Here is a 19,529-nt window from a genome sequence, read left to right as displayed (position 1 = left end):
CATCACACTCTCTTCATATAGGCATATATTGATACAGACATAAATTCTTCTATGAATAAGTAAAACTAAGTCCAGTTAGTGGTACCTGCATGCACACAAGTGTGGAGCCAGCCACAGGAGTATCAGCAACCTACTAGCAGCCAAACCCTCATAGAAACTTGACTCTATATTCCCAAGCACCTTCAACTGCCAATAGCTCCTCAAATAGGGATAGGGCTTTATAAGACCTTCCCCAATCCATGCTGTGATGATGACTGGCTCAATCTTACCCAGTCCTTGTGCAGGTAACCACACAAGGACTGTGGATTTACACATGAAACAGCCTTGTCACTTCTAGAAGACAGCTTTTCACAGCATTCCTCCTCATCCTTGGGCTCATACATTCTATCTCCTCTTCCATAATGTTCCTAGACTCAGTGGGGGTAGGAGAAATAAGCTGTGGGCCATCCAGTCTGGGCCTCCCTCAACCCATGGGGGAAACAGGGTCTTGGTCAGGTTGACAAGGTGTTGGCGGAGAAATAATGGCAGACACAACACAAGGAAGTGTTCAATCTGAATGTATTTCTCAAAAATAGCATCAGAGTTTTACAGTCATTACAAAAGAGAAAAGAAAAATCTGGCAGCTCAGCGGTCGAGGTACCTCTGAGGCCATCTAAAACACACTGGGTCTAAAACAGCAGCCATTTCCTCTGGACAGGGGCTGTACCCCATGGGCCTGAGCGCTCTGGGCCAAGGCGGGGTTGTGGGCTGCAAACCGCATGAGGCTTGAAGCTTGAATCTCGAAACTCGAATCTTGAATGCTCTCTGCTGCTGCTGCTGCTGCTTCCCTCTCTCTCTCTCTCTCTCTCTCTCTCTCTCTCTCTCTCTCTCTCTCTCTCTCTCTCTCTCTCTCTCTCTCTCTGCTCAAGGAAGGTCCCGCCCATCCTTAGTAAACCGCCTACTATGGTAATCTTATGTCCCAGGGGGTCTCATTCTTGCTAATTCCTAGGAGTGGCTCAGCTGCCATACATGACTGAGAATGAGGATTCTACTTGACCTTGCCTTGGGATAAACAACTCCCATTCTGTAAGCTTCAATGTCCTACCCCCTCATAATCTCCCTAACATTGCCAGAGGCAATTAGTTTGAATGTGTTAGATTGCCAACAAAATTCCAAGCCAGGATTTGGCTAAGATGTTGGAACATTGGTAAAGGTCAGAGGGCAATGCCCAATTTTGTTTAGCTATAGTAAATCATATCTTGGTGGGCACCTAGCATGTGAGTCCTTCCATCGACCATTCAAAGACATATCTGGGCTACCTCTGAGTTAGGAAATGCCAAGGAATGAACTCCAAGAGACTGGCTTCCTTTGAAACTTTTTCACCTCTGGTCTGTGGCCAAGCTTTTGGGCTTGTCACAAGACTTCATTGGAGTGGGCATGAAAGAAATAAGATATAGATAGACAGATAGATAGATAGATAGATAGATAGATAGATAGATAGATAGATAGATAGATAGATAGATAGATGTGTGTGTGTGTGTGTGTGTGTGTGTGTGTGTGTGTTCAATTTAGGACTGAAGATTCACCACTAACTTATTCTCAAGTCTCTGAACAAACATATTAATTGTTACTCACTGCAAAAAGAAGCTTATCTGACAAAGGGTGACAGTTGCACTAATCTATGGGTATATAAACATAAGTATTTAGAAGACAGTTTGGTAGCATGGGCATTTAGCAAAATGAAAGTAACAGGTTCTCTCTTAGGGTCTACAACTTGCCTAGCTGTTGGCTTTGGGTCAAGTTAATAGTATCAGCCATGGATTTTTCTCCTGTAGATGTGGTCTTAAATTCAATCAGAAAGGTAGTGGTTAGCTCCAATAGTCATGCTACTAGCTCACCAATGAGAACATCTTGCTTGGCAGAGCAGCATTATAACATTTGGGGTCAGCAACAGATAAAATCATCGAAGTTTTTTTTCTACTTGGTGGCCCACATAACACCTTCTAGAAATATGAAATCTAAGGGAGCATGATTTTGTTCATTTACAAATGACTTGTAATTGCTAACGTACCAATAGGCATGTGGCAGATGTTAACCAAGTTTTCTAAAGAAGCAATGAAGCTCAGCAGAGGTGCATCTGAATATAGGTCCACAAGGAGGACTGACTTAGCAACACAAGAGCACCTTTCAAACAAGCTGACATATTTTATAGCCCATTTTCATATAAAGGAGTCATCCATATCTTTTCCCTAAATATTTACTTCTCTTTGGGAGGGAGCAGATCATCACCCATTAATTTAGTCAAGACCTCGTAAAGAACAGACACGTTGTGTTCAAATGTGACACTGAAACCTTATCTTTAAGAGTCATTTCCGAGGTCCAGCATTTTTAGTTCTCCGGAACTTTCTAGAAAATCAAGATGAGGCCTAGAGACTGGAGCAGTAAGAGAGAAAATTATTCTAGAATATTTAATCTTACTGCTTAGAGAAATCAGAGGCTTTGCTAGTGTCCTTCATTTTGGCTCTGAAGAAACTGTTTTAACCTCCACACAAAAGCATGGTCTCAGCAAGCAACTAGGTGTGTCTGGCATTATTCTGCTTTATAAACATGAGGATTCTGCCAACGGTAGTACAAGCTGTCTCAAAACAAGTACATAGAAGTCTACTTTTCCAAATAACAAACTATTTAAATCTGTAGCTGAGATTCGTCTTTCTTAACAAAGCAACTTACCTATCTAGCTCTCCAAATGTGAGAAGAAAAATGCCTTTACATTCTAAATTTTATATATATATATATATACACATATATTCACCCTATGTTTCAGAATACGTACATGCACACACATATGCACACACACATATATAATATATATTATGTATATATATATATGTATATATATATACATATATATACTCTTCAGGTTTATGGTTGAAAGAACATTGGAAGAGCACCTTGAACAAAGTAGTTCAAAGTGGTTATTTCACAGATATTTTTGAATGCACATTGAATGAATAAAATCTACTACAAAAAGTCATTTTGTAGAATGTATTTGTGACTGGCAGTAATATTGTTCCTTTTCTCTCCAGAAGGCGTTATACTACTTTCTAAAGGCAGCAAAAGCTGGAAGTGCAAATGCCATGGCATTTATAGGAAAGGTACACGCTTCTACTTCATCAGTACTTGTTATTTCTTTAAAAGTTGAGAAATGTGGGGACTGGGGAGATGTCTCAATTTATAAAATTCCTGCTGTCAAGCATGAGGACCTGGGCTCAGATCTCCAGCACATGCGCATACACACACACACACACACACACACACACACACACACACACACACATTCCCCAGAAAAATCTATCTTTTTATTCAGGTCTGTAACCCAGGTAAAGATAGGCAGATCTTCAGAGCTCATTGGCCAGCTAGTCTAGCTAAATTAGTGAGTCCCAGTGAGATTTAGTGAGAGACCCTGCCTATAAACATAAGGCAGGCAGGCCAGTGAGATCACTCAGCAAATGAGAGATTTGTTAGGAAATACTGGTAAACTGAATTCAATCATCAGAAACCACATGATGGTGGAAAGAAAGAACCAATTCAACAGGACTGTCCTGTTGTGTCATGTTTGCTGGCAATATTCTCCCAATACCCATGCACACAGACACACACACACACACACACACACACACACACACACACACACTTAAGAAATGAACTTGAGACATAGCTTAATGGCAAAGTGCTTCCCTAATATATACAAGGACCTAGGTTCAATGACAAGCACTACAAATAAATAAACAAATGAAACACATACACAGGCGCACACACACAGACACACACACACACCCTCTCTAAGGATTTAATGGTATGGCTAAATGCAGGGTAACGTGTGACCTCACTTAAAGAACTCATTTATGGCAGCAGCTAAAGAAGCACTTGTAAGCTGTAGGCAATGGCTGGTAGTCTTGAGGTGAGAGAAAGAAGCCTATTAGAACATCAGCCTTTATCTGAGGCTCTCACAAAGCCTTGTAATACACCTGGCCCGGACTCCTCCTTGGCAGAGGATAGCTATGAGCCCACGAGCTTCCCTTAGGCCCAACAGTAACAGGCTAGCTGTCATCAGAGAATGGTACAAGCTCTGGCCCAGTCAGGTGTTTTTCCTCTACCCCTGGAACTAGAAACAGTTCTACCCCAACCAAAATCAAAATCAGTCCTTAGAGCCCATTTGATGGGATATTCTCTCCCATTAAAGACACCAATCCCTCCACTCCCCGGGGCTGCCTTGGCTTCCCACAGCCAATTTGCATTAGTTACCATGGGAATGCATACCCTGCTTTCAGAAATGCCACATACTGTAATTTAGATTCGAGGAACGGGAGAAAACACAAATAGGGTCCATTTCTTTGTTCTGGGGCAATTTCTCTCTCTTTCTCCTCTTTCTCTCTCTCTCTCTCTCTCTCTCTCTCTCTCTCTCTCTCTCTCTCTCTCTCTCTCTCTGTGGGGGGGGGGTGACAGTTCCTTCTGCTTTCTTACTTGAGTAAAACTAAAATAACATGTGCTGCTTTAAAATGGAAAATTCAATGCTAGTTATTATACTCCCAATCCAGTAACAATCATTAGTGCTACTTAGTTTTAAAACATTTGCCTCACTCTAAAGTGATTTTGCTATTTACATCCTCTTTTTCATCTGTAGATGTATTTAGAGGGGAACGCTGCTGCACCACAAAATAATGCCACTGCCTTCAAATACTTCTCCATGGCGGCCAGCAAGGTATACCCTCAGCCCACTGCAGTAATCATGTAAAATAAGTGGCTTCTATTTCAAGCAGACCCAAGAATCGATGCCCAAGAATTGACTTCAAAGTCTTAAGCCCTTATGAGAAGTATGTAAAGTGAGGGCATGACCATTCCGAGGGATGGGGGAGGGGGGAAGGTGTTTATTGTAGATATGAGGGAGAGTACAGCTAGAGGTATCTATCTGCAAAAGCCCAGAGCAGGGAAAGTAGGAGCTTAAACACAGCCATGGGGGGTGGGGGGGTGGTAAGAGAAAAGGATCAAGCAAAGAGAAGACCAAGAAAGACAAAAGAAGGCCAAGAGGGAGCATGGAAGAAACCGTAGGGTCTTATGGGAATGAGAATCTGGAGGAAGGGAAGCCCGTGAGCTGGAGAAGTTTAGGGCAGGAGTCTCAGTGTAAAGAACTTAGAGGAGCCAAGACAGCAACATGGACTCTGTAACAGATATTTTCAAAGCTTTGAAAGCCTGAAGGCCAGAGTGTGCTTTGGTATGCTAACAGGCACTACAGTAACTCGTTTGACCAGACTTTCTTTTGGACTTCACAATAACCCTAGAAAGAACTTTTGTGTCTGAGGGAAAAATATCATTATCAATAAAGCACTGAGCTCGAGTGTGTAGGGAGATGGCCTGTCACCTGTCTTTTTGGTAAATGAAGAGGCCAGTGACTGGTGCCACCCTTGCTGGAGCCATTGAGAAGCTAGACAGAAGCTCTGCTTCCCTCTGCCCAGATAGGCAGATGAAGCCATGACTTGGGAAGAGGAAATAAAGTAGTAGGGGTGAAGAGGACACTTTAATCACTAACTGCAGTACGTTTAAGACAATATACAGTCCCCATCCAGCTTTCCAGCATAGTTTATCTCAAGGCTGGAGCCCCAGGAGCTCAGATATAAGGTTGTCAGGGCAGTGCCTAAGGAAAGGAGATAAAGAACATGACTCTGACTTACTAGAGAGTCATTCCTACAGCTTGAGCACATCCTCCAGTATGCCCAAGGATGAGTTATGTAACTTTAAATGCCTCACTTTCCCTATCAGTAAGCTGGGTATATAAGATTTCCCTGATGTTATAATATTATAAAATGCTAAAGCCCTGCCCAGCATATAATAGCTGCTGGGTATCAACTGTTGTCCTTGGTAGTTTGTATGCAAAACCAAGGCAGAATGGCTTCCAGCTATGAGGAAATACAGAAAGCATGACAGTTGTATAGCATGTTCCATATGCATGCATTCAACTAACTACAGATCCAAAACCTGTAACTAGATACATACAGACATTTTCTTGCCATTTCTTATTCTCCAAACCATATAACGACCATTTACATCACCTTGAGATATATTATATAGGGATGATTCAAAATATAGGGAATATGCATAGGCTATATGCAGGGCTATGAGATCATGGGCAAGAGGTTCATAATGTAAGGACTTTGGTATATTTGGAGGTCCTAAAGCTCTCTCCCCCTACTCCACACCTAGGAACTGGGGACATGCATGCTATGTCTTCTGCTGCTGAAATCTTTGCCTTGCTGGGCATGGTAGAACACAGCTTTAATCCTAGCACTCAGGAAGCAGAGGCAGGCAGATCACTATGAGCTCAAATAATACAGGGCTACATGATGAGACCCTGTCTCAGAGGGGAAAAAAAAAAAAAACTAAACAAAACCCAACAAGAAAATATCTTGGCTGTAGGCTCAGTGAAGCTGGTATTTATCAGGTCAAACTTAGTATACCATCTTTTCTACACAAGAAATGACCTCAATTGTACTGGCTTATTTTGTGTCGACTTGACACAAGCTAGAGTCATCAGAGAGAAAGAAGCTCAGTTGAGGAAATGCCTCCTTGGGATCCAGCTCTAAAGCTTCCCCTTAATTAATGATCAATGGAGGAGGGCCCAGCCCATTGTGGGTGGTGCCATCCCTGGGATGGTGGTCCTGGGTTCTCTAAGCAAGCAAGCTGAGCAAGCCAGGGGAAGCAAGCCAGTAAGCAGCTCCCCTCCATGGCCTCTGCATCAGCACCTGCCTTCAGGTTCCCGCTCTGTTTAAGCTCCTGTCCTGACTTCATTCACTGATGAACATTGATGTGGAAATGTAAGCCAAATAAACCCTTTTCTCCCCAGCTTGTTTTTTGGTCATGGTATTTCGTCACAACAATAGAACCCCAAACTAAGACATCATCTAAAACCCATTAGCCTAATCTTGAAAAATACCCTGATTAACTCTCTGGCACCCACAGTAGGAAGCATTTTTTTTTTTCTGTCATAGGATTTTATTCTGTAAACTGGCAACCAGGATACATTTGGATCAAGAATTATTTCAACTGCTCTTCATTTTCACAAGCTGTGCACTGCCTTAGGAGCCTACTTAGAGAGGAAAAGCAGCCTGTGGCTAATGCTCGTGTGGTTAAATTTCTGAGAGGCTAGTCCTCCGCGCCTCTCGCTTGTAATGTGTATGAAATTGTTGCTCAGAGAAACAGTTATCTGGAATACCATTAGATTAGACAGACAAGGGTGGGGTGGGATGAAAAGGAGGAACAGAGGACAATCTCTTGTAATCTGGCAAATAGTAGTGATTTGTTATCCCAAAAGAATAATGGCAATAAGAATAAGGTTGTGGAAGTGATCTCCCTTGGTACTTGAGGGTTGCGGATAGCAGTGACCTAGGCTGCTTATATTTCTAACCTTAGCTTTTCTTCTTCATAAAGGAAGTCTAAAACTGCATTTAAAATAATGCCCAATGGTGTTGGGTAGGCACAGCCACATACTCCGTGGCCATTGCCTGAACAACTTGTTATGTTAGATTTCTTATACGCATTTTTGTATTGCCACTTAGAAATAAAATACTGTTCTTAGGGTTGAGCTATCGCTAAGCCAGTAGATTGCTTGCCTGCTTGCCTGGTGTGCACAAATGGTGGGTTAACTCTTTAGCACTGCATAGAGCAGATGGATTCTAGTACTCCTAGGTGGAAGCAGGGGGATCAGGAGTTACATATCAAGTTCAAGGTTAACCTGAGCAGCCTGTCTCCAAAATTGTGTGGTGTGTGTGTGTGTGTGTGTGTGTGTGTGTGTGTGTGTGAAGTTTGCTTTAAAATTTTATTGGAGCCAGGACATAAAAAATAGTTTACAAACTCTTTTGTCTTGTTAGCTAACATAGAACACATAAGGTCCTTCATACAAATTATCTTCCTTCCTTCCTTCCTTCCTTCCTTCTTTCCCTCCTCCCTTTAAACCTCATTCTAAGTCCTTCTTCTAAGCAGGGCTCAATCATTTTTCCCACCACAAAGTTACCCCACATCCTTTTGCTCACAAAATCCTTCCCTTTCTTTGAATTAGCATCTTACCCTTTACTCTGGTGTTTTAGAGCTTTTTACCCTGTAGCTTCTTTTCTTTCTTTCTTTTTTTTTAAATTGATTTAAGTTCTATTGCATTATCATGAGAAAAGATACATGATTTCAATTTATCTGAATTTGTTAACATTTAAAAACATATTTTAAGTAAATAGAATTAAATCACGTTCTTGTTTCCCTTTTGTACCCCAACTCCTCCCAGAGACCCCCCTTCAATACCTACAATATATTTTTTGTCATATTCTTTAAAATTTATAAAATATTATAATAATAAAAAGCTGCTTGATATAAAACAACAATTTAATAGTCTTATGTAGATGCTTGTCTATAGCAATACTGAAAATACATTTTTCTTAATATAAATTTTAAATAACTACAAACATATTAACTGTATGTTTTAAAATAATACATCACTACTAGTATTTTTTAAATGAACATATATATAAATATATATAAAGTCTGTTTGTTTGTTTTGTATTTAGTAGAGCGTAAAATCTTGGCTCTTACTGTGGTACAAGCCCAAAATAAGAACAATTTTTAGACATTGGATTTCATTGTAATAAGGCTGTACTTCAATGACCCTCACATCACCAAGGGATTTTACCTCCATAGTAGCTAAGCTGAGAGTTGACAGTTCTGCTGCGCCAAGGAATAAATTGTAGGCACGATTTTTGGATACAGATTTCCTGGTATGGTCAAAGCTATTTGACTTGAGTGAGTGACTTTATTCTCAGCCCACAGAGAACAGGTTACATTCATTTAAGAAATCGTGTGTGTATTAAGATGGTCTATCCATAAAGTCATTCACCAACTGTTCCAATGAACAATGATTCTGCTTGGAGGGTGGCACAGACATTAGGTGAGGGTAAGAACCTGGTTCATTGGCTGTGATAAGTTGTAAAAGCATTCATCTCAGGGTAAGAGTAACTTATAAAATCCTCTTCTTCAAACTTAATACAATAGTTATAAACGTCAAGCAAAGCATTTAGTCTCACTCTTTGTTGTTCTCTTACAAGCCACTTTCCAAATTAATTGTCTATGTTTCTTTTGGCTGTATAAATATTTTTGAAATATGTAAGCTGTTCTGAAAACCATGGTATAGTGTAAAAACATCAAATAAACAATACTGCTAATAGAGAGGCTGAGATAGGAGAAGCAAGATTTCAAGACCATTATGTTGTACACAGCAAGACATTGTCACATACAAACAAGCAGAAAGTGTATATGGATTGTACAATATTAGACCTATTTCTCCAATTACCAAATTAGAGAGACCATTGGATGACAGCCAACACATTTCCAATTTCTCACATTTTTGGATTTCAATCAATTAAGATATGTTGGTAATATTAATTTTCACATTAAAAGATATTAAAGAAAAGTAATTGTTACTTCCTGTTGTTTTTATTGTAAGAGGTGGAATTAGGTTTGTGTGGGTTTGTTGAAAAATTACTTTCTTGCATCTTCTAGGGTGTAATTTTGCTCCTTATGTGGGTGTTTTCCATCTATTATAGGGCTGGATTTTCATCTTTGTAGGGCTGGATTTGTGGAAAGATATTGTGTAAATTTTGTTTTGTCATGGAATATCTTGTTTTCTCCATCTATGGTAATTGAGAGTTTTGCTGGGTATAGTAGCCTGGGCTGGCATTTGTGTTCTTGTACGGTCTGTATGATATCTGCCCAGTATCTTCTAGCTTTCATAGTCTCTGGTGAGAAATCTGCCGAAATTCTGATAGGCCCGTCTTTCTATGTTACTTGATCATTTCCCCTTACTGCTTTTAAAATTCTTTGTTTAGTGTATTTGGTGTTTTGATTATTATGTGAGGGGAGGAATTTCTTTTCTGGTCGAGTCTATTTGGAGTTCTGTAGGCTTCCTGTATGTTCATGGTCATCTCTTTCTTTAGGTTAGGGACGTTTTCTTCTATAATTTTGTTGAAGATATTTACTGGCCCATTACCTTGGGAGTCTTCGCTCTCTTCTATACCTATTATCCTTAGGTTTGGTCTTCTCAGTGCGTCCTGGATTTCCTGGATGTTTTGGGTTAGGAGCTTCTTGCTTTTTGCATTTCCTTTGACTGTTGTGTCAGTGTTTTCTATGGTGTCTTCTGCTCCTGAGATTCTCTCTTCTATCTCTTGTATTCTGTTGGTGATGCTTGCATCTATGACTCCCTGTCTTAAGATTCTAAATATGTGCTCCAGGCTTAATACCTCTGAGTTATCCAGTGAAAGAAGGAATGGCTCTGGCTGTTATAGTCCTTTCCCTTCTTCCATCCTCTCCTTCCCTCCCCTTTCATTTTTTCAACATTAAAATGATGCCTCCTAGATAGTAGACATACTAGATTTTGCCACATCCATTGCAGTAGGTCTTATTTCCAGAGCGGAGCAGCCACTGATTGCTAGAAATTGCAGGTAGATGTAAAAGAACAGAGAAGAAAAGACCCAGCCATACCTTGGTTACAGAATGTTTGTGTAGTTCACGGCCTCAGGATTAATGCCCAGCACAAAACAAACAGCGAGGCCATTTGTGTCACTTGTTTAATATTGATGGAATATCCCTAGGATTTTTTATAAGTCCTTTGAAATGCACAGGCTCAAAGCTGGGATTCTTGAGCTGGTGTTTGAAATATGCCTTCTCTGCTCCTGTGCTCTTCCCTGGTCACGGGGGCATGATCTGGCAGCATCCACAAGAACTACATTTAATCTGTTTGGAGACACTGGAGAACCTTCTATCAGAATTTAGCTTCCTGAGGAAACGCTGTAATTTCTATAAAACAGATTGACCGACAGATCTGCTGAACAAAAAAGCCAAGTAGCCTGGCTCTTTACACAGCCACCAGGGGGCAAAAGACATGAGGGGAGTTAAGAAAAAAGGAACTGTGTGTGTGTGTGTGTGTGTGTGTGTGTGCTTCTGTGTCTGTGTGTATACGTATGAATGTGTGTGTTGTGTGCGCATGCACACATGCACACACAGAAAGATCAGAGAACAATTTTCAGGAATCTATAGATTCCATATGTTCCAGTGCTGGAACTCAGGTTGTTCTACTTGCACACCAAACAGTTTTACCCAATGATTTATCTGGCCTGTGAAGAAGTCATTTTAAGGCTCATTCTTCATCCCATAAGATACCAAATACTGATACACCAGCTCATGTGCTAGCTGAGCATTGCCCTCCCCTTACTGAAAACACCCCATTTTTTAGAGTGTTGAGTATAGATGAGAAAAGAAATGGTAGTTTAGCATCAGATAGATATTGGTAATGTTATGATCTGTTGAAGTTAAATAAATAGATATTATATAACTTAACATACAATATAATACATACAAATAATAATGAATTATTAACTGTTAGCAGTGGTTGCACTAAAACCCAATGTCCTGAATTGTTATTTGGCCATTGATGTCAACTCCCTTTGGCCAAATTTAGGTATCAATTGTCTGACTAGACCTTCCCATTCTAGAAAACACATCCATCCTTTGAGTCTTGGCTCAGTATTTGGGAGAATACTTTGATTCTCCCAAATTCCTAGCATAAACCAATCAGTCAAGTACCCCTTTTATCTGTACACCACATTCTCAGCTTATTTTACTCCAGGGTTTACTATATTTAGCATGACTAAGAACTTAGACCCACCTAACTGGGCATAGTGCTGCTGGCTTATAACCCTAGCAGTTGGGAGACTGAATCAGGATGCTTGTAGGTTTGAGAATAGCATGGGTACTTGGTAATACCTCTAAAACAAACAAAAACAAGTTAAAAAGGAAGGGAAGGAGGGAGGAAGGGAGGGGGGAGGGAGGGAAAAGAAAGGTGACCCAGTTCTTTGATGTGGCTCAGATCCCAGGAGTCTATACTCTCTAAGGCACAGGTTACTTCTTCCTCTGCCCAGTGCCTCTTATGGAATCACTCACAAAGCAATCACTAAGTGCTGAATGAAAGACTGAATTAACCATCTGACTCCCATTTCCTTTTTTTCTTTTCTAGTCAGAGGGGTTATAAAGGTGTGAAAAGATACTAAATAGGCCAGAATACTTTGCCATCTGCCTGATTGATGGTCTTGGCCATTTCTTTCTGGGTACATTTGAAATATTTGAAGGTTTTGCAGTAATTTTCCTTATCACTGACTTTCAAAATTCTTCTAGGGCAATGCAATTGGCCTTCATGGGCTTGGTCTCCTTTACTTCCATGGAAAAGGTGTTCCTGTGGTACGTTCATTAAGTTTATCATTCCTTCAACATATCGCCAGCATTTGTAGGGTTAAAATTAATGGTCATGCATTAATGTATAGGAATTCATTTTTATTGCTTAGCTAGTCAAACTAGTACATCTGACAGAGAATTAAGTGATTCAGTAAAATCTTTGCCAAAGAGAGAACAAACCTGTAACAAGAATAGCAACTGAAGTTGTATCTAAGACTCATGGGGTCAAACTAGTTTTGGAAACAGTTGTCTCCTGAGAATTTTATTAGTAGAGAAATTTATCTCCTTAGCTTAATATGTCATTTGAGTGACCTTCCCCCATCTAACAAAACCAACTATTAATACAGACAAATACAATTTATAATTGAATAAGATAATCATTTCTTTAGAGAATCTAATATAATAATGAAAATGTTACATTTTCTGTGCTATTTTAACTAGCCTATAGGACACCGACTGTACTCTTAAGCTGGAAAGTGGTTGTTACCATGGAGTTATGTATATAACTTTGAGTAATACAGTGTAATTATCTTGCAGAATTATGGTGAAGCATTTAAATACTTCCAGAAAGCTGCAGAGAAGGGATGGCCTAATGCACAGTTCCAGCTAGGCTTCATGTACTACTGTAGGTACCACAAATACGGCTCCTTATTTAGAGTGATGTATGCATTAGTAAGTCATCTCTTATAACAAACATAAAAGGTTGGTTTGAGTAACTTGAAGGAACGTTATGGCATCAGTTTAAAGAGAGTTTTAAAGAAACATAAAGGTGGGGCTGGTGAGATGGCTCAGAGGGTAAGAGCACTAACTGCTCTTCTGAAGGTCCTGAGTTCAAATCCCAGCAACCACATGGTGGCTCACAACCATCCGTAATGAGATCTGGCGCCCTCTTCTGGTGCGTCTGAAGACAGCTACAGTGTACTTACATATAACAATAAATAAATAAATAAATCTAAAAAAAAGAAAGAGAAAGGATGAAAGAGAGAGAGAGACAGACAAAGAGAGAGAGAAAGGAAGGAAGGAAGGAAGGAAGGAAGGAAGGAAGAAAGAAAGGAAGAAAGAGTAAGGGAATAGAATCAGGATGTCCACCTTTGACAAGCTGAGCTTTGAGGTTCTGGTGATAGCCAGCATACACATCTAGAACACTTACAAGAGGGGACAAAGCTGAGGAGAAAGATTTGAAACATAAACATATAGGTATAAATTAAAAGTAGTTGAGCTTGTAAAGGAAAAGAATGTGAGCGGAAAAAGAGATGTGGCTCTTCTCAAATCTGGTGATCAAGTTTTTGGCATCTTGACAGGATGAGCTAAGGAGGAGTGACCATAAAGGGGAAAAAAGTCTGAAAGGGGAGGAGGGGTTGAGAGAGACCCAAAAGGGCAGAAAAGATAGAACTTCCCAGATAGAGTAAATGAGTAAGAGTGTACACAGAAGTAACGAATAGAGTAAGTGAATAAGACTATGCATTTTTCTGATAATGCAGCACAAAGTCTGATGATAACAGCAGTAGTGGAGGAGGAGAGTTGGGGCAGAGAAAAGAGGAAAAGCAAGTGTAAGGGGGGAGGGAAAGAAGAGAAGGAAGAGAGGGAACGAGGAGAGGAGGAAGGAGAAATGATTCGGTATCCATATTGTTTGGAGAATCTTGATGATATCATTGTATTTATTGGAATGGGTTAGGCTGTGGATGCAAGGCGAGAAAGTCAAGAGTCAAAATGCTTTTTCCAAATGTGTACCTATAAGAGGAAGAGGGGCTGAAGGGAACAAAATTCAAGAAAGAAATGTTTTAAAAGTGATAAGAGACATGCTTATATTCTGAACTGATAAAAGGAGGTTCTGGAGAAAGTCAATGGCATTAGGATCCAATTGATCCCAGGTAGGCGGAGGCTTCATGGTCTTAATAAACAAATGGGATTTCCCATCCTTCAGCTCTAGAGGGGGGTGAAGGACAAGGTACATAAACTTAGGGAAAGATGGTGAGGTGAGGAGGGAGGTGAGGGAGGAAAGACTAGGTGGGGTTGTCCTGAACTACTTCACCCGAAAAAATATTGCCTTCTTAAAGCAATAGTGAGGTATTAAGGTAAGGGGCCTCAAACATCGATGAACATTTGCAATAATTCCTGTGCGGGGTTGAAAAGAGGGAATAGTCAGGACGAATCACAGAGATCTGAAGGTGACCTCACCAAATCCTTCACACCAGAGGGGGAGCCAGGGCAACAGCCAACTTCATCAAGCAGGTCCCATCCAGTCAAGAAGTCTATTGATGTTTTCTACTGTGGTCCAACAAGAGGGCCCGATTTTTACTATGTTTGTGTTTGACATCTCCTAATTCATGCCCAAGTCCTCAGTTTAGAATCTGTCCAATTCCTCAATCATACTATAATAGTGATGGCTTTGCATGTTCAAGCTCGTTTTACTATCTCAACATATGGATACCCGACAGCTTGCAGCTGAGCAGGATGAGTCATATCAAGGCCACACATCCAAAACTACATATTCAAGCTGGAATTCAATTTCAAGCAATCTGCCTCCAGTCTTTTTGCTCTTTTTAATTTTTTTTTAAAAATTTCATTTATTTACTTATCTATTTGGACATAGAGTCTCACTATGTCTGAGCTGGTCTTGAACTGACTACCCTCTTTCCATAGTCTCTGGAGTGCTATTGATTGCAGGTGTGTGCCACTATGCCAGGCTAAGCCACTGCTCTTGCTTAATTCCTGTGGGGCATTGCTACTAAAAGCTATGAGACTTTAGAGATAGAAGGGAACATAAATCCAATCCAGGGCACCCTACTTTTCACAAGTGAAGTCCGTAGATGTGAATGACTTGGAAAAAGGTATAACTGTAGCAAGAGAGCCGAGCCAAGAATCCCTCCTGCTAAGGATCTACTGACAGTGTCCAGGATCAAATGCTGCTCCTTACTCCAATCCTGAGCTTAGACAGAGCTGTTCTTCCTTGCCCTGGATTTGCCTGCTCTGTGTTTGTGGATGGTTGAGCGCTGCATGAGTGCGTGCGTGCGTGCATGCGTGCGTGCGTGCGTGCGTGCGTGCGTGCGTGTAACAATAATGGTAAGATCTCAGAGTAGCTCCCATGGTCATGCATTATGTCATCTCCCATGTCCATGAAACCAAACAGCCCTTTTCTCTTAACTTCCTGAATGGGTAAGGATCATAGAGTACCTCAGCCACTTGCCCCCAAAATAGTGAACCCGAAGCAGCTTGTCTCATGCTTTGGTGGTCTTTTCCCATCCTGTTCAGACTAGTGGCTATCACTATAACCTCGTGGTTATATATATTCATAAAGCATTATATTTTTAAAAATGAGTAACTCAAAGGAATTTTAATTTTCAGCTGGCTCTGGAGTATGGAAGGATTATAAGCTTGCCTTCAAATATTTTTACTTGGCATCTCAAAGTGGGCAGCCTCTCGCCATTTATTATCTAGCCGAGATGTACGCGACTGGCACCGGAGTGTTGAGATCATGCAGAACGGCCGTGGAGGTAAACAGGAGTGGCTCTTCCTGCTCTTCCATTGGTCACACAGAGTAGGTTGGTGCCTCTGTTTTGTAGCTTTTTATGGCAGTTAGCAGTGAACACCACCATTTGACAGGAGGAAAGACAGTAGCGTAACTTAAATTGGGGAAGAGAAGGCTAGAAATGACCCCTTCCTCTCGGGTTTGCCTCTGAATTCTGTCAAGAAGCTCTGTTTCAGCCTTCAATGAATTACTGGAGCAATCTGGCACTCTTGGTGAGAATGGGAGTTGCTCCTTGGGAGTCGAAGGCTGGATTTAGCTTAGAAAAATGTAGCCTACTCCTTCCCAGAAAACAGGGTTCTTAGCTTTTTGATGATTCGGATGACAATTGAGAAAGTGGGTTGTTTCTTTTGGCCTGAGCCAGCGATTTACTTTTCAAAAGAATGCTTTTAGGACCGTAATGCCCTTCATTGATTTATTAAATATGTCCACTGCACCAGTATAAATACCTCCAAGTTGCAATCTGGTCCCTCTGAAACTCGTTTCAAAAGCTGCCAGCTAATAATCTATCTTTAGATTTGTTCCTTTGCCAACTTCCTAATGAATTATGTATGGCTAACCTCTTCTGGTTACATAAGGGCTACTCAGCTAAGCTGACACTTGTCCCCATGGAGCTCTTTATATACCTCCCTCCCGTTATGTCACCTGTACCCTCCAGCACTGACTTCCCTTCCTCCTTTCTACATCTCTGTAGCCCTGTCCATGCCGAGCCACAGTGTCTTTAAAATGACAGGATCAACAAGGAAGCCCTCCAAATTGATAGTCTTATCTTGTCAAATGGCCTCCAAGCCAGGAAAGTTTACTAAACAAATTAAAAGGATCCTGGGAACAATTTGCTAAAGACAAAACTACCCCCGAGAATCTGTGTGCCTATAAATGTTTTAATTCTTCACCCTAAGTAAGTTTCGAAAGTCAGGCAGTTTTAGAAAAAAAAAAAAAGTTCTTGTCTGCTAGGCTGGCAGAAGCTGAAGCCTAGGTCCACAGGTCAGTATGTGGGATGAAGCTAACTAGCCTGTGTGATTTCTCTTCCTATCTTCAGCTTTACAAAGGTGTCTGTGAGCTAGGCCACTGGGCTGAGAAATTCCTGACGGCCTACTTTGCCTATAAGGATGGGGACGTAGACTCTTCTCTTATTCAGTACGCGTTGCTTGCCGAAATGGGATATGAAGTAGCTCAAAGCAATTCAGCATTCATTTTGGAAACCAGTAAGATAAGATCTTTGCGATTCCCAACCCTACATATTCATATATGCATACCCCATCCTCATTTAAGCCTTTTTTTAAAAAAAAAAAAATGGAATGCCCCCCTCCGCCCTTTTCTTTTTCTTTTAGAAAAAGCTAAAATTCTGGGGAAAGAGAAGATGTATCCAATGGCGCTTCTGCTATGGAACCGAGCTGCCATTCAAGGTACAAAACAGATGAAAATAAGCATGTAGGTGGACCCTGCCCATCTCTATTCATACGATTTGCTTCACTTGTGTGGTTGGGAACAGAGGCAGAGAGGTCAAGGTGTCAAGCAGCGGGCACTTCAAATTATACTGCTGTCAATTCTGAGAAATTTTTTTTCTTCATTATTCTCAAAATCCCTTAGTTTAGCAAGCCCTAAGAATTTCTCTGTCTCCATGGTACCAGAACTGTTGTTTGAAACATGATAATCTAACTCAAGAAAACAGTTTTCTTGGCCTAGCTTTCGTCATTCATTTGCTGGGTTGTTTACTGAGCTAATCTAAGATGTGACCTGTGTATAAGAAGGCAGGCAAATTTAATTTTGCACCGACAAAGTTCGACTTCTCTTCTAAAATGAGCCACCGATGATGGCAACACCCTTCAAATCGTTAACCATCAGTATGTTGGGATTTTGTAAAAAGCGAGAGCATAAATAAGTAGGAAGATCCTCTCTTGGCATCCTCAAGGCCTCCCTACTCACTGGTCTCACATGTGGTAAGGAATGTAAACTGTCATTGCCTGGAACAGCATTGGCAGGTGGCATTTGAATCACCATGTCCCTTCCAATTTTCCCCCTAAAATTATAGTATTAAAATCAGAGAGATGTTACACAGCTGTCTCGGCTGGCATTTGGATGTGCGAGGGACTCTTGCAATAAGAGAGCAATTTTATTTCCAATTAGGTTTCTTGAAATCATCTCCTGTTGAGGCTGAATCATCCCTTTTAACAGGAAGTAATAGGATAAAAAATGATTCTCAGCTGATGCTAATATGAGGCAGAGGTGGAGGGAGAGCCACCCATGGTGCCTTCGCAGACCCAGCTGAGCTGGTAATACAGCGGCGAGCCATCAATGAGATTTTAGTGAGAAATTCTATGTTTTCAAGACTGCAATAAAGACCTTATTTGGTGTGATTAAACAACACCAGCAATCTCTCAGCCGTGGCAAATCAGCTCAATTGCAACAAACACACGTTTATTTCAAGCCAGGAAACGGTGTGGCGATTGGAACAAAGAAAATTGGAAAATGAGGAGACATTAATATTAAATAGAACACACACATGTTAGGTTGCTGAAAATAATCATGTGTCACCAAAGGTCAGACACGCCCATTCTCAAAGCTACAGCTGCTTGCTGAGTGGCTCACAAGAGGTAGGAAATCTAATGATGAAAACTTCCAATTAGTCACGAATGCTTCTTTTAGCAGCTGCCTCAAGTGAAGAGGGTACTGAGCCATTGGGGCTCAGGCACTACCTTGCATCTGTGGAACTGAAATAGAAATCTCTCTCTAGTCAACCAATCCATCCAGGAACCTGTCAGAATTGCCACATGCACTTAGTCAGTACCATTCATTGGGCTACCATGTATCTGAGGACAGCCTCATTCACTGCTCTCCATTCTCGGAGGCTAGGGGGTTTACTCCTCTTAACTGCAAAGTTTAAGAATACACAACTGTCCCATCCCTTTATGGCTATGGCCAAGAAGTCTTAGGTTCAGGGTGACAGCTTTGAACAAGATTGGCGATGGAGTGGGTTTCTCTTTGGAGCATCATGTCTCTTCTGGCCTCTGTAGTTACCCTTGCTTGAATACCATTCCTATCAGCCCTTGCTTCCACTCACCTAGACATTTTGTATGAATTACTTGGGAAGCTAATTCTGAAACCTAATGTCTTCATCAGCTTAAGAATTTTAAAACACGGGCGGTGGTTAAATCCCAGCACTTGGGAGGCAGAGGCAGGTGAGTTTCTGAGTTCGAGGCCAGCCTGGTCTACAGAGTGAGTTCCAGGACAGCCAGGGCTATACAGAAAAACCCTGTCTTGAAAAACCAAAAAAGAAAGAAAGAAAGAAAGAAAGAAAGAAAGAAAGAAAGAAAGAAAGAAAGAAAGAAAGAAAGACAAGCAAAAAGAAAAAAAAAAGAATTTTAAAACATTAGCTCTGCCCAGAGGGAAACAAAGATGGCTCGTGGTGTCACTTTAAAAAAATTAGCCACTGGGATGGGCCAAATGGACAGAGAATTTTGGAAGGAGTCCTATATCTCAGGACATACCTCAGACCCTACTACACATGGTTCCCATTTTCCAAGAAAGCCCAGATTTTGTGGAGGGTTGGCCACAGCTGAGACAAATGTCCAACTTGAATTTTTTATCCTCTCAACCCACAGAATAGAAGGACAGCCATCACCCAAGACAGATAGACCAGCAAGCAGGCAGGCAGGCAGGCAGGTGTGTGTGCGTGCTCAGAGAGAGAGAGAAAGAGAGAGAGAGA

General features: G+C 41.0%; 1 protein-coding gene across 2 annotated transcripts in view; it reads left to right on the top strand.

Moving 5' to 3' along the window:
* Positions 1 to 19,529, top strand: part of Sel1l2 (SEL1L2 adaptor subunit of ERAD E3 ligase) — a 126,387-nt gene that overhangs the window by 98,562 nt on the left and 8,296 nt on the right. For both annotated transcript variants that reach the window (XM_031372061.1, XM_031372060.1), the window contains exons 11-17: positions 3,066 to 3,134; positions 4,664 to 4,741; positions 12,241 to 12,303; positions 12,835 to 12,922; positions 15,643 to 15,791; positions 16,863 to 17,028; positions 17,155 to 17,229. In XM_031372061.1, coding sequence (XP_031227921.1) covers positions 3,066 to 3,134; positions 4,664 to 4,741; positions 12,241 to 12,303; positions 12,835 to 12,922; positions 15,643 to 15,791; positions 16,863 to 17,028; positions 17,155 to 17,229 — 688 coding nt within the window. The remainder of the gene's footprint in view (positions 1 to 3,065; positions 3,135 to 4,663; positions 4,742 to 12,240; positions 12,304 to 12,834; positions 12,923 to 15,642; positions 15,792 to 16,862; positions 17,029 to 17,154; positions 17,230 to 19,529) is intronic.

The sequence above is a fragment of the Mastomys coucha genome, unplaced genomic scaffold (genome assembly GCF_008632895.1).
Source record: "Mastomys coucha isolate ucsf_1 unplaced genomic scaffold, UCSF_Mcou_1 pScaffold15, whole genome shotgun sequence".
Taxonomy (NCBI): domain Eukaryota; kingdom Metazoa; phylum Chordata; class Mammalia; order Rodentia; family Muridae; genus Mastomys; species Mastomys coucha.
This window is presented reverse-complemented; position numbering and strand designations above follow the sequence as displayed.